The 24,017-nt window shown below is 57.1% G+C and overlaps 1 protein-coding gene across 2 annotated transcripts in view; it reads left to right on the top strand.

The window, feature by feature from the left end:
* The window catches only part of KDM2A (lysine demethylase 2A), a 51,891-nt gene extending 28,835 nt beyond the window's left edge, over window positions 1-23,056 (top strand). Inside the window, exons 10-22 of one of the 2 annotated variants that reach the window (XM_075501936.1) lie at window positions 2,091-2,244; window positions 4,093-4,208; window positions 5,487-5,613; window positions 6,665-7,086; window positions 14,059-14,142; window positions 15,984-16,250; window positions 16,459-16,590; window positions 16,670-16,759; window positions 17,647-18,359; window positions 19,531-19,694; window positions 20,037-20,195; window positions 20,355-20,570; window positions 20,755-23,056. In XM_075501936.1, the coding sequence (XP_075358051.1) occupies window positions 2,091-2,244; window positions 4,093-4,208; window positions 5,487-5,613; window positions 6,665-7,086; window positions 14,059-14,142; window positions 15,984-16,250; window positions 16,459-16,590; window positions 16,670-16,759; window positions 17,647-18,359; window positions 19,531-19,694; window positions 20,037-20,195; window positions 20,355-20,570; window positions 20,755-20,936 (2,826 nt within the window). In that variant the 3' untranslated portion in view covers window positions 20,937-23,056. Of the gene's footprint in view, window positions 1-2,090; window positions 2,245-4,092; window positions 4,209-5,486; window positions 5,614-6,664; window positions 7,087-12,242; window positions 12,600-14,058; window positions 14,143-15,983; window positions 16,251-16,458; window positions 16,591-16,669; window positions 16,760-17,646; window positions 18,360-19,530; window positions 19,695-20,036; window positions 20,196-20,354; window positions 20,571-20,754 lie in introns of those variants that run through there. The other variant, XM_075501937.1, reaches the window with a different exon arrangement.
* Window positions 23,057-24,017: the final 961 nt, after the last annotated feature.

Genomic DNA, 24,017 nt, shown 5'->3' with positions numbered 1-24,017 from the left:
CCTTGGGCTTCCAAGAGATCTGTTTGGCTACATAGCTGATCACCTCTTGGTGTGGTGCAAATAACACACTGGGAGCAGCAGCAAATGGAAGGAAGGTAATTAAAGATGAATGGGAGCCTCTCCTAAGCTTTCCAGGGGTTTTTAAATAGCCAACAGATGTGTGAGGGGTCACCTTAAAACATCAAGTGACTTCAAAAGTCTGCTTTTGAACTGAAGCATTTGAACTGAAGGTTAGCGACAGGTCTTCACTGCAAAACCCTTGAATGGTTTCTGGTGAGAAGTAGCTCTGAAACAGGGTCAGATCTGAGCTGCTTGTCTGGAGTCACTTCCTGTAGCTGAGCTCAGCCCAAGATATGAAAACTGAACCCCAGCCTCCATTGAGTTTGCACTCAGATGAAGTTTGTAACCAGACAATGTTTGTTCCCTGATGGGTGGCTTCCAGTTATAATTGTGCAGGGATTTCCCTGTGCCAGGCATCTGTCACCCCAGCTGTGTGTTGTACTGAGGCCTGGCTTGGAAGAAATCTGTCTGGAAGGGGATCTGGGAAGGTGCCAGTCCTCCCACTTGCCCTGAGGCAGGGTGAGTTGCACCTTAAGCTCCCCTTACAGGTGGGGATGTTGTATTTGTTCTCTTAACTTTCAGAAAACAGATTTGTAATAGTTTGGGTGCTGTATAACTGAAGGGGCTAGCTAGTACTTGAACAATTAAGTCAGGCACCCTAGCTAGCACTTCTGCTGCCCTAGAGACCACAGTCATGTTCAGAGCATGACGCTTAGTCAGTATGAAGTCCTTGCTGGGAAAACCTCCCCTCTGACTGCCGTTGGGTGGATGTGCCTATTGTCACGGGACTCAGGCTGTGCTTTAGCATTACCACTACTATAACAGCATGGAAGAGCTTGTATTCAAGTTTTTGCTAGCTGCAGTTGTCAGCTCTACTGTAGTCAAGGAAACTTTGCACTGCTGTCCAGGGAGGATGGCGACGCAGACAGATTCATTATAGTGCATCTGAATTGATGCAGTCAGAGCAGCAAAATCTGGTGGTAGCTCAGCTTAGTATTATTAGGAAAAGCTAATGTAGAGGCAAGTATCCTGTAGTGCAGAATTTACCAAAGGCAGGTCCCACCTCTTGCCCAGTGAAATGCACCTAGCTCCTAACTTAATCCTCTGAGCAATTAGAAGAGACTTTGCTGCTTCTGATAAAAACCATCAGCCATCAAGGGCTGAATTCATCAAGGAGCCAGGAGGTAAAAAAGGCTGCCTGTGGTGGCTGGACATCTCCTGAGAACAGAGTTTTGGACAGCCTTAGGATAGGGAGCCCTTTCACTTGTAACTGCTGTGAAGGAACTGTCTGGCTGAAGGTGGCTGGGTGGGCTCCCTCCACAGTTAAAGGCAGATCTCTAGGAAAAAACTCTTAACTTCTTTAGGGCAAGTCCTGGGCAATTATTCCATCCCATCTTTCTCCACTGACTTAAACTAGTTTCGGGGAAGGCAGCAAACTCTGCCCCACCTGAAGAATCTAGGCTTTTCACCCACCTTTCCTTGCAAGGAGATGTAGCTGCCAGACTTCCCCAGCGATTCTGATGGTTTGTGGCTCCAGTGCTTTCCCCCAAAGGACAAGCTAACAGTCTCTGAAGAGCCTGGTTGGGGATGGATATCTACTTGCCACCTGTATTGCATGGAGCCAGACAGGTGCAAATCTCTAATTCAATTGTAGCTCTTACTAACACGACAGAAATACGCAGGTAAATATCTCCTTTGTGTCTCATACTCTGGTGTCTTCAGTGGGCTCTCTGTCTCTTGCCACTGATGTTGTAAATAATGCCTTACAAAGCATCCCAAGCTCAGTCTACCTGTAGTGCTCAGTGCGCCAGGTCAGGAAGGACCTTGTTCAGTGGCTTGCCCTCTCAAATGGGACAGCTGTTTAGGTCTCTTTACTGGGAATTTCTGCACATTTGCATCCTCTGTGGGTGGGGAGAGGAAGAGATTTAGATGTCTGAAGAGGGAGCACGGCAGGTTTGGAAGAAGCAGGAGGTAGTCAGTTGCTGTTAATTACGTGATGACTTACATACATGTGTTGTCTTTACTTGCAGATCTTCTGGCTGATCCCTCCTACACCCCAGAACCTGGAGCTCTATGAAAACTGGCTTCTCTCAGGGAAGCAGGGAGACATTTTTCTTGGGGACAGAGTGTCAGAGTGCCAGCGCATCGAGCTCAAGCAGGGCTACACATTTGTCATCCCCTCAGGTACCGCAGGGTGGGCAGGCACATCCTGGCCTTTGCCAGGGTTGTGGCAAGAGGCTGAAACTCCTGGAACACAAGCAAAATCAGAACAGGCAGAGTTTAGCTTCCTCCCTCATGAGTAACTGGAAGAGAGAGATGTGATGTGGCCCCGTCCTCTTACTTGCCAGCTCCCAAAACATGCCTGTCATGGCACTGTGGATTCAGCCCAAGCAACAGGAAAGCTGTAGCTGGCTCACATCATGCTTGATCAATTATTAAAGGAGGCTTTCCCAGAGCCCGTCATGTTGACGTGCGGAGCAGTGCATGTTGAGGACAGAGGCTGGCCCAAGGCAGCACAGCTCCTCAGCTTCCTGGGTCTCTTGTGAAATCTCTGCAGAGTTATGTTCAAATTGGGAAACAAGGAAGGGAGATAGTGTGTGAGTTTAAGGAACAAGGTGACTGTTCTGGACACGAGGAAGGACAATTGAAGTCTGCATGTAGTGGAGATAGAACTGGAAAGCAGATAGGTAGAAGCGGATGTTGGAAATCGCTGAAACCCAGTAGGGAGCTGGGAAGCAGTAACATGGAGAGACTTGCGGGTAACTGCTTTGCAGAGGGCTTGGGCAGGGAGACTTTGAGGTTGGGAGTGGGAACACTCAAGAGTTAAGAGAAGTCTTTAGCCTGACTTGGTTTAGCAGGCAGAATAATTGGAGGGCATCAGCAATGTCTTGCATGTACAGTTAGTACAGTGCTGTGCTAGAAAACAGCAAAGGCAGAAGAGATGGGGCAGATGAAGCAGCAGCTCAAGTTGGTTGTTTGCAAGGACTGGCTCTCAGCCTTTAGGGTGTGATGCAGACCTGGGATGCCTGCAAAATGTTGTGCTGGCACTAGGGAATACTCCCTTGTAAGCAGAAAGATTGTTTGACCCCTTTTGAGGCTTCTGATAAAACTGTTGCCTAAAAATTGTCTCTGTAAGACTGTCTCAGATGGCAAAGGATGCTGTAACCTGCTGTTTCATCTCCAACAGCAGTGCAGGAATAAGCTGTGTTGTACGTGCGTACCCCTGTAACTTACAGCAAGCCCAGGAACAAAAAGCACCAGGGACTGCACAAGTTACTCATTTATATCCTGGTACCACGACTAACGCTTCTTTTGAACTGAGTGGCCTTGCCCTAAGGAAATCCATGCTGGAATTCCCAAAATGTTGGGCTTGGCTGGATTGCCTTGGAGATAACAGAGCTGAGACTAGAGTTGCTTTGAGGGTTCTTTAATTGTTGAGCAGACTTTGGAAGGCTGTTTTCTGTGCCGCTAGTGTTCTTAGGCCTAATGCAGCTAGGAAGCAACTTTACGGAGACCCCAGGATGACAAAAAGCTATGGACAGGAGGTGGATACTAGCACGTGTGCCACCATGGGAGGACATGAGGCCAGATCCACAGGTGTATTTAAGTGCCTAAGTACAAGTCTGTCTCTAGCTCTTAGATGGGTGAAGTGAGCTGGGTATTGAGTAATTCAGTAGTGACACTTCAGGACGCGTGGACACTGTTGCTATAACAGCAATGTCTGCCTTCATCAAAGAGCTGGAGTCTGTGGTCCCATCCTAGCCCCCCGCTGCTGCTAGGGCTGGCTGATGTGACAAGGGGGCAATAGCTAGTCTGTGTGTTTGCAGCTAACCTGGATGCAAGTTAAGGGTGGAACTGTCAGGGTGGACTTAGCTGAGCAGCGTGAAGTTTGTTTAGATTTGTCGGCCCTGCTCTGAAGAGCTCAGTTCGTAAGAGATTGCAAAGGACTTGGAATTAGGAGGGACTGTCAGTTTTGAGGCTTTGACCTCACCTAGTAGCTCAGAAGAATTCTTCAAACTCTTTCTCTCCAAGGTTGGATCCATGCTGTGTACACTCCCATGGACACGCTGGTTTTTGGAGGCAACTTCTTACACAGCTTCAACATCCCTATGCAGCTTCGGATCTACAGCATTGAAGACCGCACGCGGGTAAGGACCTGTGGGAGAGCTGGGAGGACGTGGCCTCCTGGGATGGTGGGGAGGGCACAGCCAAGACCAGTGGTGTGCAGGCAGGGAAGTTGAGTCTCAACCCTGTGACAGATTCCTCGAACTCCAGCTGTCCATAAGCAAGATGTCCTAGCCTGCTAAATGTACAGGCAGGAACTTGGGCAGAGGGACAGCCTGCAATGTGTACTAAGGCTTGTTAGTTCCTTCGTACTGCCTCCAGTCTGACACCAGGCTTCCGAGGGGTCTGGAAACCTTGCTGTGAGTGTGATGGGCACCTCCCCTGGCTGCCTTCATAGGGAAGAAGAAGGCAGCAACATGGCCATGGGAGTGTATCCAGTGTGTTGCCTCTTGCCTTACCTGGCTGCCGCCTTCTGCTGCTTGGTGTTGATCTTAGACATTGATGTGGTCTAAGATGACTAAAACTAAAGGCTTCCTGAGGTCTCAAGCGGACAATGCTGTTGGCAAGTAGGTGTTCTTGCTTGTTCCTTGTGGAGACGTGGGTCCTGCAGTGCTCAGCACCTGCAGAGAAGCCTCAGGACACGCCTGGGCTGTGATGGACAGACTGTTGGCCTCTCTGAAGCAGTTCAGGGTGCTGCAGCAGGCAGGACCTGTGGGTTAGCACTCAGATGTCAGACCATCCTCCAGAGCAGCTGAGACATAGGATGATGGAGCGTGTGCCTGCTCCACCCTGGGCAGTGTAGCCTCAGGAAGGTGTGAGGCAGGCAGCAGCATCAGGGGCATCTTCTGCCTGCATGTGAATTGCTGGTGCTGATGTGACAGAGCCCTGATAGCATAGCACTCTGCTAAATAGCTGAGCTGGTAACACCTCTCTTAATAGACCAACCCTTTCCTTCTGCCCTTACAAATACTGTCAGATGCTGTGCTGGGGCTTGGGAAGAGGGCTTGAACCATTACCTTCAGCTGAAACCTTTTGTGGCATCTGCTACTTTTTCTTGTACTAATGAGAAGGATGTCTGTGGGGAAAGAGCTGCAACCCTAACAAAGAAAAACAAAATGTTAATGGCTTGCAAGTGAGTAGTGCCTGGTCTCTGCTCTGCCTGGTGATAATATCCTTCTGCAAGGAGAATTACATCAGGCTGCCAGAAGCACGAATGATGCTGTTATACATGTACTCCTGCGTTTCCTGCCTCTCAGGAGGGGATCGGTCTGGCTTGAGGCAGCAGTAATAAGAGCTATCTCTGTGCAGCCCTGTGGTGAATGAGGCCTGAGCTGATCCCCTTCCCCTTGCCTCTTTTGCAGGTCCCAAATAAGTTTCGTTATCCCTTCTATTACGAGATGTGTTGGTACGTGCTGGAGCGTTATGTCTACTGCATCACCAGCCGCTCACATCTGACCAAGGACTTCCAAAAGGAATCGCTCAGTATGGGTAAGCCCGCTGCGTTGGCTGTTCAGCCCTTATTCCTTCCTCACCCGTATCAAAGCGGTTTCTTGCACCCTCCTGCTGGGGTACTCTGTCTCAGCAGTGTGGCGGGCAGGGGAGGGCTGCGTGGGAAGAATTTGGGACCATCACTTCCTCAATTTCACAGGGTGGTTTCTTTGGGTATTTCCTCCCTTTTCCCTGTTTGCTATACTGAGCAATCAGAGGGCGTTGCAGACTGGCTGAAGGAGGTGCAATTTATTTTCTTTTCCTTTGAGTGAGAAGTCAGGACTAGCCGGACTTTTGCTTCCTCCTTTACCCCTGCAACAGGCAAGGTTCCTTGCAGCTGCAAAACCAGCACAGAAGTCCCTGGCCTTGCTGGTACATACAAAGCCTTTAACAGAAGAGGCAGAGGGAAGTTGCAGTAACCACCGGTGTGCTGTGGGCTGCGGGGCAGTAATGCTTTCTTGCTGATTAGGGCCTTCCTGCACGCAGAGTTTAAAGTGCTGTCACGGTTATGTGCAAGGGAGCGCAGGGAGTCTCTCGCAGAAGGAATGTTTGGCCTCCTTACAGCCAAGGCATGTGGGGCCTGAGCAGTGGTTCAAGAGATGAATTCTCAGAGAGACCCTTCTTCAGAGTGGGAGAGAGCTGGATAGCCTCCACCCAAGGCCCTTGAAGGAAATCTGTCCTCTCTCCCCTAAGAGGCTGTAAATGCTGCCCATGGCAGGGGGGTTGGACTAGGTGATCTTTAAAGGTCCCTTCCAACCCAAACCATTTAGGATTCTATGAAATACGGTCTAGGGCTTTGCTCTCTCCTCTGGGAGGTTTTCCCATGTCCTGTGCCTCGCCTTCCCACAAAACAAGCCAGGAATGGCAAAGGGTTTTAGCTGTTCTGTTCTTGTTGCTACATGCGCCATCCTTCCCTCTCGCCTTGTTCCCGTACGTATCTGTTGCTCCAGCATCTCTGGTGACTGGGGGGATTCCTCTAGAAACCTAATGCCTCCGTTGAGTGATTGTCTGGCCACTGTGCTCTTCTCTCACTCTTTCTCCATCATGGCAGACATGGAGCTGAGCTCCTCGGAGTCGGTAAACATGGAAGAGGAGGAGGAGGAAGAAGAGGAGGAGGATGCAGCAGGAAAGGAACCCAGGCGACCGGTCACAAGGCGGTCCATTCTCACCAGCCCCATAGCCAATGGTGCCAATGTGGACTATGATGAACTGGGCAGGAGCTGCCGGAGCAGCCTGCCAGGTCTGAAGAAGACCCCATCTATAGACTCTTCCGACTCCAGCCGGGGCTCCCAAAACGGCCAGGCCTGGGACCCGAACGGTGGCAGCCCACGCAAGAACAGGAAGGTGCACCTGACGCAGTTTGAGCTGGAGGGGCTGCGCTGCCTCGTGGACAAACTGGAGTCACTCCCTCTGCACAAGAAGTGCGTTCCCACCGGCATTGAGGATGAGGACGCCCTCATCGCTGATGTCAAGGTATGTAGGCATGAGGGAGCCGCAAGCGCTGCCATTCCTCGGGGCTGCCAGGGTGCATCTGCTTTCTTGTGGCATCAGAGGTGGAAATGCATTTCCCCACAGGAAAACTGTGCTTGACCATGGCCTTACCCCTGTCCTGGGACAAAGGGGTGATGTGTCTGTGTGTCCTCTACGTGAGGCTAATGTTACACCAGCTGATGCTGAGGGACAGCCCTGGCTTGGATTTTGGGTTGAGGCTAGCAAGAGCAGTAACCGCTCCCAGCCAGTGTGGCTGAGACTCCTCTGGGGACCCTCTGGGCCCTGTCTGGGTCCCTTACGGGTGTTAGTGCAAGAGTGCTTGTTTGCAACGCAGTTTGTTTCCAGTTCTGGCTGTGGACTCCTTGGGCTGCTGGACACTGTGACAGTTGGAGCCCTTTCCTTGCCCCAGGTGGATTTGGTCTGGTTTCTTTGAGTTGTTTGCACAGGATGTGACCTTAGGTTATATGAGTCTTCCACCTCCCCCTCCTGCCCTGCTTTACACCCTGAGCTGTATCTGCCAGACCTGTTGTGCTGACTCCATGAGCTTTGGTGTTTTAGCCCTTTCAGCACTGAAGTGAGAATGTCAGCCTCCCTCTATTCCCCAGAAGTCCGGTTTAGACCCTAAAACCACAGTTAACTTCTGCTCCCTTCCTTGCTGATGGTGATCTGTTCAGCTGCTTGCCTGTACTGAAGCTGACATCCAGACACAGCCAGGGGTGTATCCTGCTGTTGTGTTTCTTTTCCAAGCACTGTCTCCTGGTTTTTGGTTTTTCTTTTTCTGTGGATCATTTGGTAAATCCAGTGCTCTGCTGTGTTTGGAGCAGAGGGTGCAGCTCTGAAGTCCCAGGGTGGGCTGTCGTTTGCAGGCTGAGCTCTGGTGGAGCTTGGCTGAAGTAGGTGCTGTTAGGGGGCTGCACTTCTGGTTTCCTGTGGCTTTTTCAAGAGCGCTGTGTGTGCCGTGGCCTTCAAGTACGCAACGCCTGTGTTTTGAGCCACGGCGCTGGGGTGGTGTCGGCCCTACCACAGACCATACAATGCTCTGGAGAAACTTGTGCTGTGAGCGCAGCGTTTCACCTGTGGACTGTGAAAGGGATGCTGGTGTTGTGTGTTGGGTGTTTTGAAGGCAGAGCATTCAAGGTTGTCGGTGTTCAGCTGGGTTTTGAGACCTGTTCAAAGGACTTGTTATGTGCTGGAGCTAATGGACGTGTGCCTGTGGTTTTGATGTGACCCACCAGCCCCTGTGTCCAGTTGTACCTTGCAGATGAGCTGTGGGTGAAAGTCCCTGCAGTCTGGTCAGAGCAAACGGCTTCCCTGAAGGACTTGCTCCTTAAAGCTGGCTGTCCTCTGAGGTTCAGAAGTATCCTGAGCTGCAAGACTCTGTCCCTCAGGACTAACAGCCTCCCAAGTAAAGCCTGTGCGATAGGGCATCTTCAAGGCATGAAGATCCTTAGTCATCAGAATGCAGTGGCTGGAGAAAATAGGACAAGTTTGTCAAACTACAGAAAACCTCTACTTTCAAAACTTAAATTTTCCTGGAGGCAATGGGACTGGCACATGTAGGTTGGCTTATAAATCCTGAAAAGGGGTAAGACATGTCTAGCTAAACCTTTTAACTGGTCTGGTCACTGAAAAGCCCGATGAGTGAAGATCTAATTTTCAATATCAACAGCTTGTATGGAGAACACCTTTTTTTATTTATTTTTTTTAAGGCAGGACAAGTTGTTACCAAGCTAGAGGCGTGAAGTGGCTATCCATGCAACTGTAACTCGTGATGTGGGACAGATCCTATTTCAGTCATGTTTCCTTTGTAAGCTTTGGTGTAACTCTCTCCTCTAATAGCTTTTGTGTTCCTGCACAACTGTAGCTGACTCTCCCAGAACACAGTCCTACCGTGGCTGTGCGTAAGCGCAGCCCTTCCCTTCGCCGGTCTTGTTCTGATGCTCCTGCCTTCCCTCACAGCTCTTGGAGGTGTGATCCATGTGGGATCCCTCGTGCTGCACCCTAGACCTGGATCCCTTCTGCTCATCTGCTATTGCTCTTTATGCACTAGTGGAGAACTAGAGCGTAATCCATTTTCAGTGCCTTAAGCTAAACGGAAAGCATACATCCTCCACAGCATCTTAGCCTGACTCCAGGGCCATAGTTCTGCAGAAGATGCTCTTACCCTTACGTCACCAGATGAGGTCATTAATGGACCTGGGATCTGGCCAACAGGACTGTTGGGAAAGACCTGCTCTAGAGAAGCACAGAACCAACGTGTTTTCAGCACTCGCCAACTTTGCTGCCGTCACTACATAGCTGTCTTCCAGTTAGGCAGACAGAAGCTTTTGTTGCTGTGTCCTGCATGTTTATTTGGTTTGTCCGTTACTCAGGATCAGAACGTGGCGTTTTCTCATCGTAGAGCCCAGACGTGCAGGTAATGACCTGGCACCTCGATCTGCCTGTCAGATCAAATGTCCTACCATGCTTCCTGCCACCCTCTGCTAACCAGTGTCCCCAGGTGCACAGGAGCAGGCACACACCAGGAAAATGCTTCCTTTTCCCATAGCCTCTTGTGTGGCGATCGTGACTTCAGAATTTCTGTATGCTGGGTCACGTGAAGAAGTATGCTGCTGTGTCCTGTCATGAGTTGAGCCTGAAGCTGCCACATGGTGGGACATGACACTTTGGATGTGACAAAGATGTGCTTCCAGCTCCATGGCAGGAGGGATTGTCTGGCCGCTGAGACTCTGTAAACCCATCCTAGACAAGGCTGCATCAGGCTTCTTGAATAGGAAGAGCATGTTGCCACCTCTGCCTCTCCTTAACCTTTCTAGCTTTGTTTGTCTCCCTTGGAAAGCTCCTGGTGACACCATGTTGCTGCCTTCTGAACCGGTGACAGAGAGCTGCTCTCCAGTGGCTTAAATGGGAGGGCCCATGGAAATCAAAACGGCTTCTAGCCTTGGGAGAAAATCTGCCTTTGTGAAATGAGATCGTGAACGTGTCACCTTGTAGCACTGATGTCTTGCTGAAAAATCTCCATGCGTTCTGTGATGCTTCTGTGCATGGTCCAGACAGGAGTTATTGGAAAAGATCATTGGCAAAGAGGGAACTTCTGAGAGGTCCCATTGTCTTTTGACTGCTTCTGTCCGTCACTTCTGACCCCTCTTGGGGTGTGCTGGTTTCCCTTATTTAGGCTTCAGAGGAGAAGGATGGTCTGTGAGGCTCTGGCTTTAGAGCTGTCAGACCTGCTGTTGGCTGGCTTGTGGGGACCTGAGCCCACCTCTGAACCGTTTCCTTGCTGCAGTGCCACCAAGGCCTGCGACCTCAGTAACTGGTACAAACGGGTTATATTTGGGCTCTGCCTGGAGGTGTTGGAGCACCAAGCATTGTAGAAACAAGAAGAGCCTCTCCCAGAAGTGTGGATCCTGTCTCCAGGATCTCACCTCAAAGCCTCTGGTCTGGCATTGCCCACGTACCTGGCTCCATGTTGTGCTGGGTCTCCCCATGATCAGAGACATCTCCTCGCTCCTCCACAAACACATGTTACTCTCCTCGTCTGCCTGGTCTGCTTCTCCTGTGGGTCACATCTGCCTGAAATGTTCCTCATATGCTCCTTTCCCTGCCCCAGTAAATCTGCCAGCTGGAATCTGCTTTCCCAAGACGGTTTGGTTCTCCAGGTGCTTGTGTCTAAGAGAAGCAGCGAACGTGTCAGCTTGCTGAAGCCCAGGGGATGTAAAAGCGCCGATGAGTGCCCTTGGGAGGAGTGAGTGGTCTCAGGGCACTCCGCTCCCTCTCCGTGGCCATGGGGAGAGTGTGCACAGTCCCCCATTTGCTGCAGGGCAATGGGACACAGAGAGGACTTGGTGAGGAACGGGGGCTGCTTCCACCAGGGATGGATGATGAGGAAGGCCAGGGTGGCCTGTGAGCTGTGCCGGAAAGGTCCCCCCTTGGTGGGATGGCAGCGTTGGCCATGCTCCTGCCTGCGGGTCAGATGAGACTAAACAGCAACGTGAAGTGCTGAGCTCCCCTCCCTATGCATGTGCCAGCAGTGCGGCGTTCCCAAGATGCCTGACACTTCCATGGTCGCTGTCCCAATGGACCAAATGGGAGTTCTGCAGCCTGGAGCACCTGGGGCCAGAGACCCCTCTGCTGTCCTGCCTGATCAGGCGTCACCTCAGCATGCCATCTGATGTGCTTGACCTGGGCAACGTGACAAAGGAGCCACCCTTGCACATCCTCCACGCCGGGCCGAACCACACTGCAGGGCTGGGCATCCCCAGTGCAATGCAGATGGCGAGATCTGTGGAGAGCCTGTGCCGGGGGCCCGAGGGTGACCTTGGCGGTTCAGGTGGTGACAGTGACAGTCTGGACCCAGGTGTCTGGTCCATGTGGCCCAGTGCTTCCTGGGCTCTGCAGGGGCAGGAGGGACAAAAGAGCTGAGGTTGCCTGCAGATGCTTTGGCTGCATCAGGAATGGGAGCAGTTGCTGTTTTCCAGCGCTGCTTTGGGGAGCTTGCTTTATTTCAAGAGTTTCCTCCATTTTAATTGCGGTGGTCTGGAGCCAGGGTGGGGAGGGTCTCGGGGAGCTGGGGCTGGCTGGGGGAGACCTTGCTTCACCCAGTATGGGTTTGTCCCCCTCTAGTGGTTAGGTCACCGGTGGCTTTGGGACTACAGCTGCTCCCAAACTTGGCTGACGGGATGTTTGTCAGGGAAGGTTTGTGCATCCAGGTCGGGAGGGTCCAGGTGCAGTCCCTGCAGCCCCCATGTTTCGAGGGGCTCATCCCCTTTGCCTTGATTTAAAAGCCCTTTCTCCCTGCTCACGCCAGCGGTGTCTCCTAGATCCAGGTGGGTTCAGATTCCAGCAGGAACCCCAAAAACCGCCTTGGAGAAGACAAAAGAAAGGCGTCGGGGAGGCTGGGCGTGAGCGGGGCTGGTGGCAGGCCAGGGCTGGGGCTCTCCGCCACTCTCTCCCCAGCCTGCCCCGGCCCTGGGGAGCCTGGCCCCGGCATCTCCGATTGCAGTGGCGGAGGGAGGGAGGAAGGTGGGCCGCACCGCCCGGGCCCCTGCGCCAATCCGTGCGGCGCCAGCCGCCCGTCCCGGCCCCTCCCGGCTCTGCAGCAGAACGGCTCTGCCCTCTGCTCGTTCGCTCGCTTTTTCTCTTCTGCCATCTTCCCGTTGCAAAGCATTGCTGGGAACCGCATGTGGGTGACGCAGCAGCATTGTTTCAGGCTCAGGAAGCTGCCGCTGCTGCCCAAGGGCTCGGGAGGAGCACGCGGCTGCCAGTGCGGCTGTCGGAGCCGGGGAGGAGCCGGGGGCGCTCAGGGCGGGGAGCGCGGCTGCTCCCCCAGCCATGTCCCCAAAGACCGGGGGTCTGGCTCGGGTCCGCTCAGACTGAGCCAGCCCCTGGAGGTGTCCGGGGAGAGGGGGGGGCCCCAGCCCTCGCAGTGCGGGCACCGAAACAAAGAGGGCTCGGCAAACTTCGCCCCAGAGTCTCGGCAGCTCCAGAGGCGCAAGGTCAGGCAGCTGGCAATGCTCGCGGGATGGGGAAGGGACGCGGGGACGCTCCGGACCCAGCCAGGGTGGGAGGGGACCGTGGGGGGGACCCCTGCTTCCCTGGAGGGGTCCCTGGCTGGTGCTTGGGCTCGCCTCTCCCCTCCCCTTCCTTGGGGCGCGCTCGCCGGTGCCGAGTTCCTGCCGGCCGGGGGAAGCATGCGGTGCGCTCGCAGGGTCCCCTCCGCGTTGTCCCCCCAGCCAGAGCGTGAGGGGTCAGAGAGGACGAGGGGGCTGTTGCCCACGCCGGCTCTGAGCCAACCGCAGCCCCAGGACCCGGGTGCCCCCCCAGCCCCTTGTCCCCCTGGCTCGGAGCGTGGCTGAGCCACTGCCACCCCCCACGGTGCCCCGGGCAGGGGGAGGCTGCGGTTCCCTGCCCACGCATATATATATATATGTGTGTGTGTGTGTGTGAGCCCCCAGCCCCTGACCTTTCCTTTCAGCATGTGCTCATGGGAAGGCTGGCGGGGAGGCGGAAAGTCTGTAGGCAGCATGCTGTGCTGCCGGGGAGCGGAGGCCGCGGCTTCCTGCCTCCCGCAGCCGCCCGAGAAGGGCGGGGGAGCGCTGGGAAGCCACACAGGGCCGGGGCGCTTGCCCGGGGAGCGGGCAGTCCCGCGGGGGGACGCCGGCCGGCCCCTGCCCTGGCCCTGCCTGGCAGCGGGAAGCACTGCACGCGGGGATGCCGGCAGGAGACTCCTGCCGGCGTAGCCATGGCAACGCCAAGTAAATAAAGCACCTTTGCAACGGGCAAATTCGGTGGGGAATGGCCGTGGGGAGGGGGCTGCGATGGAGGGGAGCAGGAGGGCCCAAACGGCTAAGGTGAGTGCCAGGAGCCCCCATCCACCGAGAGCAAGGGTGCCTGTCGCGCTGTAGGGCAGCGTGCCCATCCGGTTGGTGCCGAGGGATCTCTCATGTCAAAGCCAAACCCTGAAGCAGTGCAGGGGAGCAGCTCTTGGCTACCCGGCAGCTTTGGCCAGGTTACGGAAGGGACGCTGGGGCACCGCATCCTGCCACCGCTGCACCTTCCAGCTACCCTGTGCCCAGGGACCATTGCAGGGGCAGATGGGGAGACCCTTGTGCTTCCTCCCTCGTAAATCCCCCTGGATTGCAAAAGCTTGGCACTCCCCCCTACCACCACAGAGAACGGGGCCTTGGGGCTGAAATGCAGTTGATGAAAGCGCTCGTGCAGATCGACTCGACAGAGCTTGTCTGTCTGATGTGGGGAGGGATCGTTGCTCGCGGGCGTGGGTAGAGGAGGGCTCCTTCCTAGCCGTGTTTGAAGCATGCTGGCCTTGGCATCTGGTTGGAGCCCGCCTTGCTGGCGGGAGCCTTGTTTCGCCCTGCTCACACCTGTGCTTTTTGTGTCTCTTTTTTTTTTTTTTTTTTTTCCCCCCAAACCCCCCCCCGCCCCTTTCTCCATTAGCTGCTGCTAGAAGAATACGCGAACAGCGACCCCAAACTGGCACTTACAGGCATCCCCATCGTCCAGTGGCCCCAGAGAGATAAGGTAGGAGCTGCAAGGTGGGGATCCGGGCGGGTATCGCGTGTGACTGAGCTGATTACCTGCCCTCGTCCGAGTCACCGCCCATGACTGGGGCGCGGTGGCACCGCTTCCGTACCTGCCACAGGAGCCTGAGCTGGCGGGCAGAAAGGGAGCAGTGCAGAGGCAGGCCGTGGGGTGCAATCACCTCCACAGCACTGCGGGAAAACCCGTTTGCTGGCAGCAGTGAAGGACTCCCACCGTGCCAGTTACCCCGACTCAGCCGATGGGTGGTAACTGTGTCAGCCCCAGCTGCACCATGTTCTCCAGCCCCTCGGTTGTGCTCAGAGGAGCTGGAGCACTGCTGTTGGTGGAAGGGGTGATCCTCTAAAGGGCACTCTCCCAGCAGCTCTCTGGCTTGACAAGGGAGTCCTGGGTGGTATGAGTAATGTTGTGTGTCAGGGGAATGTATTGCTATTGCGTTCCCCAAGAGATGAAGGGCGAGGTGTGGTGGTTCATGATCAGCATCAACCCTGCCTGTTCGGTGGGCAGGCCGGCCCCTCACTGCTAGGTGAGCGTGCTCCTTTGGTCCTTGCCCCTGCCGGCACGCTGCCCATGCTGTAGCGTTGGCTCTTGCATCCCCAAGGAAGGCAGCTCCCTTCTGGGGGTCTCTACCTGCAGATAACAGCCAACTCCTTGGGAAAGGGACCTTTCAGTGCGCCCCTGCCCTTCCCTCTCCAGCTGTGCTCATAACCCAGAGCCCAGAGCTGGCCACAGCGCAGGCTGAGCTTGCTGGGCAGATGGAGGCAAGGAGCAGCCTGCTGCTGGCCAGCCGGACATCCCCTCCACAGGCTGCCTTCCCGTGGCCCGCCAGGACGGCTCCCGTAGGTCACTGCTTCCTTCCTGCCAGGAGACGGGCTCACGGGCAGACGTATGGGAAAAGCAGGACCCCATCACACCGGGAAGGGTGGGTAACACCCCATCTGGGTGTCTGGAGACAAACAAGCCTCTCGGATTGCCCTTTGGAGGTGCCTGTCTCTGCCTGCCTGCCCTGCCCAAGGGGTTCCAGCGTGATTTCCTGGTCCTTCAGCAGCACAAGCATCTCGGGCAGCTTTTCTGGGAGCAGAGACCTGGAGACATCTGCATGCTTTGTATGCAGCACTCAGATGCTTGGCACATCCCCGACCCTGTCCTTGTGCTGGGTTTTTTGGGTGCCTGCCCTTCCCCAAGCTCATCAGCTGTGGTGCACACAGCATCATGGCCGATCCCGGAAGGATGCTCAGCCGGCGTGTTTGCTGTGAGGGCTGATGGCATGTGTGGTGGCAGGTGTCTGCTAGAGAGCTGTGCTGTCCCACCTGCACTGTAAACAGGGGTGCTTGAGTGTTCACAGCATGCCTCGAGCTTGTGGGAAAGGGTGACCAGAGCACTCACGTCGGAGCTCAGCCCTGTCCCCTTGCACAGCTGGCAGAGGGACCTGGGTGTCACAGAGAGAGGACAGCCTTTCTGGCTGCCCAGGTGGACTGTGTCATTCCCTGCCTCGGAAGGAAAGAGTGGCTGTTGTTGGAGCATCGCAATGCTTTTGAGACTCAGCAGCCCTTTTCAGACCTATTTCTGAGTGCTGATTTGGGGTGGGAGGAAGGAGAGCTCTTGGTGTGGGGTGGCGAAGGCCGAGTGTGCTCAAGGAGAGCCACCCAGGGCAGCGCTGATATGGGCTCCTTTGTCTGCAGAGAGGTGAGGGAGCAGGACTGCTCTCTGGCATGTTATCTGAGGTTGCCGCGAGGGAGCTGGGGATCAGAGGCTTTCTGATCCAAGCTGAATGCAGTGGTTCACTCGTCTCACGCCACTTCCCTCTCTATTTCTGTTGCCAGCTAAAGCTCCAGGCCCGGCTGAGGGTGCGCCTGCCCACCATCCCCATCACCAAGCCACACACCATGAAGCCAACCCCCCGCCCGACACCCGTCAGGCCTACGGTCTCTCCCATCGTGTCAGGCGCCAGGCGGAGGCGGGTGCGGTGCCGAAAATGCAAGGCTTGCATGCAGGGCGAGTGTGGCATGTGCCACTATTGCAGGGACATGAAGAAGTTTGGCGGGCCTGGCCGCATGAAGCAGTCCTGCGTCCTCCGGCAATGCTTAGCGGTGAGTCTGTGGCTTGATCCTTTTCTCAGAAGTCTGCTGCAGCCTGGCAGCAACTATGTGGCCGATCAGGGTTAGAGAGAGGAAGGGCAAGGACCAAGTTTGATTCCTGGGGGATAGTTGGCCCCTTCCCCATGATTCAGGCAATGGGGAAGAGAAGGAGGAAGGCTCTGCCACCTTGCTCTGGTTTCACCCCTGCTTTCCTTTGTAGCCCAGGCTGCCTCACTCGGTCACGTGTGCACTTTGCGGGGAGGTGGATCAGAACGAGGACTCGCAGGACTTTGAGAAGAAACTCATGGAGTGCTGCATCTGCAATGAAATTGTTCACCCTGGCTGCCTGCAGGTGAGCAGCGTGGGCGCTGGGGCAGAGGGGACTTAGCTGTGGGGAAGGACTGCTGCTGACTGCCCTCTTCTCTTTGCAGATGGATGGGGAAGGGCTGCTCAACGATGAGCTCCCTAACTGCTGGGAGTGCCCCAAATGCTACCAGGGTGACGACGGAGAGAAGGGCCAGGTAGGAGGCGAGCTGTGCTGTGGCAGGGCAGGACGTGTGCCCTGCATCCTGCTGAGGGATAGGCAGTGTTCAACCAGGCCGGGCTGCTTGGGTGGGCTGGAGGGCAGGCAGGCACCAGTGCAATCCAGGGGACCAGTTGGGCAGTGACTAGTGAGAGTAGGGGTTGTTGGGGGTGCAGCACAGCAGTGCTCGGGGGCCTGGCAGCATCCTGCCGGCAGACACTGCCACGGTCCGGTGCTGGGATCCTGCAGGGGGTGAGCTGACAGCCCCCTGCTCGCTATCCCCGGCTCCCGGAGAGCCCGTCAGCAGGTGAAGGCCAGGCTCCTGCAGAAGTGGCAGGGGCAGCCGGGTTCCTCTGCCAGGCAGCAAGCGGACTGTGTGCGGCGGCCGCTGGCCTGCTGGCATCTGCACCAGGACACCAGCCTCTGGCTGCCGCATCACCTGTAGAGCCGTGTCTGCTGCTGTGGATGGAAGCATGGTGGCTAAGGCAAGCCAGGTGGGGAGCAGCCACCCTGGGACACCTTCAGCTTCTGCTGGGTGATGTGCATGCTTGGGGTGCATATCTGCCTGGGTCCCCCAGCACTTCAAGCAGATGCGATGAGCACCCCTTGTCCCCACGGTGTCTTGTGCTGAGCTATGATCCTGAGAGTTTCCACTGCAAGAGGCGGGAGACTGTTAGGCATGGAGTGGAAGCCACCCCCAACCTCGGGAGACACCCCTTTTGTGAAGGGGGAAGAAAAATGTTGGTTGCTGGTGTGGGTGGACTCTGGTCCTGGTGGTACTGGGCGCTGCTGTGCATGTTGCCCTGGGGAAGAGGAGAGGGGGATGCATTCCCTAGGCCCACCGTGGCTCCATCCCCGCTAACCTGCCACCCCGCTTCCCCGCAGAAGCGGAAGGTGGAGGAGAGCGACGATGACACGGCGCAAGCCAAGGTGCTGCGGCCCCTGCGGAGTTGTGAGGAGCCCCTGACCCCCCCGCCCAACTCGCCCACCCCCATGCTGCAGCTGATCCACGACCCAGCGTCGCCGCGAGGCGTGGTGACGCGCTCGTCCCCGGGAGCCGGCCCCAGCGACCACCACAGCGCCAGCAGAGACGAGCGCTTCAAGCGACGGCAGCTGCTGCGGCTCCAGGCTACCGAGCGAACCATGGTGCGGGAGAAAGAGAACAACCCCAGCGGCAAGAAGGAGCTGTCAGAGGTGGAGAAGGCCAAGCTGCACGGCTCCTACCTCACGGTGACGCTCCAACGCCCCACCAAAGACGTCCACGGCACTTCTATCGTCCCCAAGCTGCAAGCCATCACAGCCTCCTCCACCAACCTGCAGCACTCTCCCCGCGTGGTCATGCGCCACGCACCCACCAGGATGCCCCTGCGGGGCGGGGGGGAGGAGGAGGCAGCCGCTGAGGAGGAGGAGGAGGAAGACGAGGAGGAGGACGAGAACGCGGAGGAGGGGGGGGCGGCCCGGCTCAATGGCCGAGGGGGCCGGGCGCAGGAGGGCGAGGAGAGCTGGATGCAGCGCGAGGTGTGGATGTCCGTCTTCCGCTACCTCACTCGCAGGGAGCTCTGCGAGTGCATGCGGGTGTGCAAGACCTGGTACAAGTGGTGAGTGCGGGGACGCGTGGCGGGGGGGGGCGCAGCCGGGCCTGCCTGCGTCCTGACCCCTGGACTGGGCATGGCCACGCCAAGCCTTGTGCCTGACGGGCAGCCAGAGGGAAGGGGTGGAAGGGATCTCGCCTCCGTGCCCTCCCTTCGCTCCCTGGAGCTGGCACTTGCCAGGCAGCGTTGCCCTCGGACCCTGTGGCCAGCCCTGCTGGCTGCTGCCTCTGCCGTACGCGCACTGGTCTTTATTGTGCCCTTCTACTGCCTTCCTCCTGTCCCTTCTGTTGGGAGGCGGTGGCGTCACCTGAGCTCCTGTGTCCCCTGCTGTGTCCTTGCAAGGTGTGCCGATGCCCTTTCCTCACCCGCTGCCTGGCATGGTCCTTGCCCTTCCCTGCCTGCCGTCCTGCCTCGGCCTCCCAGCAGGCAGGGGAAGGCAGGCTGAGGCGGGGATGGGTTTGCTGGCTGGAAACGCCTCGGGGGGCAGCAGGCCTGAAGACAATGCTGGCACCGGGACAGCTGTGGATGGAGGGCTTGGGAACAGACGGGGACTGGAAACTGGGAGGTTTCTAACCACCGAGCAGCGGGAATGGCACGATGGGAAAGGACTGGCCCGCTTTGATCAGCAGCCGGTGGGAATGGTGTGGCGTGGTGGCTGGAGGAGCGTCCCCCCACCTGACACTGGTGTGGCATCTTCAGGGGCGCAGCTGAGCTGCCATCGGGTCCTGGGTCTCCCCAGGCTCCCGTGGGAGAGGAGGAGTTTGTGCCATCTCCGGGCTCTGCTGCAGCTCCCGGCGAAGCAGCGAGCGCTGCCGAGGCCGTGGGGTGGGACCAGGCCAAGTGTTTCGCCTGCTGGGAGCAAGGATGCTTAAGATCTTCGCCCTGGCAAGAGGAGCACCCGGGTGGGGGCAAGCAGGCCGGCAGCTGTGACTCAGAGTCTTGTTACATGGCAGCAAAACCCCGCTGGGGCTGTTGTGGGCATCCCTGGGTGGCCGGACACCCTCAGCAACCTCCCCATGTGTTCGGGGAAACCCGGGGAAACCAGGCAGAGCAGCCTTGTGCTGCGGCTGGGGCCACACCGGGGCTGGGCTCCTCCCCGAAGCCAGGCAACCCGCTGGCAGTCTCTTGTCCCACGGGGCTCTCGGGGCTCAACTTTCAGCCTTGTCCTTGTCCCCAGGTGCTGTGACAAAAGATTGTGGACAAAGATAGATTTGAGCAGGTGCAAGTCCATCACCCCCCAGGCGCTGAGCGGCATCATCAAAAGACAGCCGGTCAGCCTCGACCTCAGCTGGACCAATATCTCCAAAAAACAGCTTACGTGGCTCGTCAACAGGCTGCCAGGTGAGCGTGGGCTGGGAGGGGGTCCCTACCTCTGCCACCAGCCTGCTCCGAGGCTTTCTGATGGCTGGACCACAGCGAGTACGGGCTCTGCACCCTGGTACCTGCCAGCAGGAAAACTCCTAGGTGCGTGGATCCCGTCACGCAGCAAGCAGCCGATGGCGATGTGGTTTCCTGCTGCTGTGTGTTAACCTCTCCTTCAGAGAGCCCGGCTCACCGTCCCACCCCCGGCAGGGAGGGGAGCTGCTTCCTCATGTACCTGGAGAAAGAGGGTTGAGATCTGGGATGCCTCAGAGCTGACCAAGCCCGTCTGACTTGTTACCCCTCTCTCCCTTCTCCCGGCAGGCCTGAAAGACCTCATCTTAGCGGGCTGTTCCTGGTCTGCAGTCTGTGCTCTCAGTACCTCCAGCTGCCCCCTTCTCAGGACCCTCGATCTTCGGTGGGCAGTAGGAATCAAGGACCCTCAGATCCGGGACTTACTCACGCCTCCGACAGACAAACCCAGTAAGCTGCTGCCCAGGCTGCTGGGGGCAAGGCTGGGGTGGTGGGGAGTTGGAGGAGAGTGACATGCTGGGTGCAGAGGGGGGAGGCGATGCCAGATCCAGAATGCCCCAACCCAGCAGGGCAGATAGTCCGCACTCAGCTTCTCCTCTCCCTTTGCAGGTCAGGACAATCGCAGCAAACTCCGCAACATGATCGATTTCCGGCTCGCCGGCCTGGACATCACCGACGCCACGCTGCGGCTGATCATCCGCCATATGCCCCTGCTCTCCCGCCTCGACCTCAGCCACTGCAACCACCTTACGGACCAGTCAGCCAACCTCCTCACAGCCGTGGGCTCTTCCACACGCAACTCCCTCACCGAGCTCAACATGGCAGGTGGGTACGCTGCTCTGGGTGGCCTGGGTGCTCCCCGGGCCCTGCTGGACCAAGGGTGGCCTGGCTGGACTTGCCGTCGTAAAGCGGCTTTCTCCTCCCCACCCGTTCTCCTAGCCTAACGTGGGAGCTCGGCTCTGGCTTCACGCAGGCCTTGCAGCTCACTCTTCCTCTCGTCTCCCCGCAGGCTGCAATAAGCTGACGGACCAGGCCTTGCTGTACCTGCGCCGCATCTCCAACGTCACTCTAATCGACCTGCGAGGTTGCAAACAGATCACCCGCAAAGCCTGTGAGCACTTCATCTCGGACCTGTCCATCAACAGCCTCTACTGCCTGTCCGATGAGAAGCTGATCCAAAAAATCAGCTAGAGACCCTCCCCGGGGCAGACTGAGGAGAAGGAAAAGAGTCCATCCCACCCCTCTCGGAGAGCCGCTCCTCCACATCCCCACCTTGCCCTCCGTGTCCTGCCGCTGCCTCCCACCTGACTCGGCAGGCAGGGCCGCTGCTGGCCTCGCTCCACCGTCCTTCCTCCTCCTCCCCCGGGACTTCTGCCGATGAAGATGTCCCGCCAGGCTGGCCAGTACCAGAGGAGGAACGGGCAAATGGCAGGGAGCCTCAGCCCGGAGGCTGGCCGCTCCCAAGGCGGAGGTTGTAATAGAGATCTCTGTGCAGAGAAATGGGGCACCCTCTTCCCCCAGCTTTTCCCCTCCTCCCCGTCATCTCCTTGCCTTGAAACACTTGTCACTTCCCGTTAGCACAAAGCTTGAGGGTCAAGGTCTCTCCAAGGAAGCGGGAGCAGAGCTGGAACAAAACGTACCCCTCCGTGCCACCACCAGCTCGTCGCTTGCCCTGCGCTCTCAGACCCCTTACGCTTTCCCTCGTCCAGCTGCAGGGGCTGTGATCGAACCCCCTCCTTCTCCCACCGCCCTCATGCATCCAGGCGGCTCTTTCCGTGTCGAGGGCAGGAGCCCCGCAGCCAGGGTGTCGCGGGTTCTCCGGCCACAGGGCTGGTGCACGCTGGCCAGGAGCAGGGGCTTTGTAGCCCGCTCTCCCCCTGCCCGGGGAGGCGAGGCGGGGGGACAGTACGCTTCCACTCTGGGGCAGCGCCAGCCTTCCCGGAGCACCGTCTGTCCCGACGCAGCCCCGCACAGAGGCAATGGCCGGGGCTGGGCGCCGGCTGGGAGCAGGGGAGAAACCACAGGTACATCAGAGCTCAGGGAGGACTCGGAAAGCATCAGCCAGGGGTGAGTGAGCGCGTGGGGGGACAGGAGCTGCCTCCTCTTCCTCCCCAGCTCCCTGCGCGTGGCCCAGCATCGTGAAGCACTCTAGGGCTGCCGCGGCCGGAGGGGTGAAGGCTGCTCTGTCTGCCCAGGGCACTGTGGCCTGGGACCGAACTGGCACGAATGCCCCACTGCATCGTCCTCTCCTTCCCCACCCCCTTTTAGCTGCCGTTTTTCCTTTGCAATGAATGGTCGGTCCAAAGAACCTCTCTCTAGGGCAGCAGAGAGCTTTTTGCACTTTAAAAAAACAAACAAACAAACAAACAAAAAACCAACAAAAAAAAACAAACACAAAAAAAAAAAAAAAAAAGAAAGGAAAAAAGGTTGGAATCTTCTTTTGGGTCACTATTTTATTTCCTTCCCTGTCCTGCCTGTGACCGGACGCTCCCCATCTCTCCCCCGGTGTCAGGACACCGCTCTCCCCGGCCCGGCCCTCCCCGACCCCCTGGCAGCGCGTACAGATAGCACAAACTGGCCCACCCCGTGCCACCGGTCCCCAGCCCCGGAGAGGACGGCCGAGGGGCAGGGGGTCTCCCGCGGAGGGCAGCCCGCACCGCCCCGCTGCTTCAGAAGCAATAAGGGAGGAGAGATGGCCACCGAGCCCTCTGCCCGGGCGCGGGGGCCGGTGGCACGTCCTCCGCTCCCCGGCTGCCGGAGGGGGATGCGAGGGGGCGATTGCCGCAGTGCCTCGGGACAAGGGGCAGTCTGGCCGCAGCGGATCCGGAGGGCTTTGAGCAGAAAACACCCCGGGCGAGAGGAAGAGCGGAGAGCCGGGCCCCTGGCCGCAGCCGGGCGGTGGAGGCCTTCTGCCTTAGTCTCTCTTGTCGGTGGCTCCCGTGAAAGACGTCGGAAGAATCGAAGCTTTTCTTTTTCCTTTGGATTGATTTTTGAGTTTTGCAACGAGAAAGAAAGTAAAGAAAAAAAAAAAAAGAACAAAAAAAAAAAAAAAGCAAGCTGGGGTAGAGCTTAGCTGGAGCTGGGTGGGCGCGGGGCTCCCTCCGCCATGCTCGGCGGGCGGCAGCGGACCCTCCCTCGGGGCGGGCGGGAGGCGGGCGAGCGGCCGAGCTGGGGGGCGGCGAGCCCTCCCCGGTGTCCCCCCGGTCGCAGAGACTCTGGCGTGTGACCCTCGTCACGCCACCGGCCACCCCAGGCCCCCGTCCGCAGGCAGGGGCTGAAAATCCACGAGGAAGAAAAAAAAAAAAAAAAGAGAATTATATATATAAAATCACTTAGTGATTTAAAAGCAACTCAGACTGCTCCCTAAAGACAACTCCTGCAAGAAAAGTCACTATTGTTTAAGGGTTTGGTTGTGTTTTTGTTTTGTTTCAATTCCCCCCTTCCCTGCCCTCCCCCCCCTTTACCCCCCCCCCCCCCGGAGAAATATTGTAAATATATATTTTTTTGTTGGCGATTTAGAGTCCATCTCTGATGTTTGTGCTTTAAAATTAAATGTAAGCATTAAGGGTAAAAGCAAACCAAGTCTTACGCTCTCTCAGTCGGTATGGTTTGGGTTGGGGGTTTCTTGGCTGGGGGCAGAGGGAGGGGAGCTCGTTGGCAATTTTTTTTTGTTTGTTTGTTTCGTTTTTGGGGTTTTTTTGGTTTTGTTTTGGTTTGGTTTTCCTTTTTCTTTTTCTAAGCATTCTCCGATACTGGTTTTAGAGAGGATCTTTGCTCATACCATTACCACAGGGATGGGAGAGATGTTGTGGGGGGAGGGAAGATACCAGCCTCTGAAGGGAAATATTTTGTTTCTTGGGGGTGGATTTTTGGAATAAAAAAATTTAAAGAAAAAAAAACAAAACCCTGCGTCTCGCCTCTGCCCGTTGTTTGTCCGCCAGGGAAGCGGAGGGGACGAGGCCGGGGCCGGGAGACCCCAGGGACCTCCCGTGTCCCCCTCCTCGGGCACCGGGCCTTCCTCCGCTGCCCACGCCTCCGGAGAGGAAGCCTGGGGCAGCGTCACGCGCGCCGGGTCGCGGGCCTGAGCCCGGGGTGGCGGTGGCAGCCGTGTCCCCGTCGTCTCCTGGGGGTGGTGGCAGCTGTCCCCGCGTCCCCAGCGTCTCCTGGGGTGGTGGCAGCGGCAGCCGTCCCTGCGTCCCATGGCCGCCCGCCCCGCAGAGCGGCCTCTCCACGGCAGCCGCCTTTCAGCGCGGTTTCCCCCTCCCCAGCAGC

Source organism: Mycteria americana, chromosome 5, assembly GCF_035582795.1.
Source record: "Mycteria americana isolate JAX WOST 10 ecotype Jacksonville Zoo and Gardens chromosome 5, USCA_MyAme_1.0, whole genome shotgun sequence".
In the NCBI taxonomy this organism is placed as follows: domain Eukaryota; kingdom Metazoa; phylum Chordata; class Aves; order Ciconiiformes; family Ciconiidae; genus Mycteria; species Mycteria americana.
This window is presented reverse-complemented; position numbering and strand designations above follow the sequence as displayed.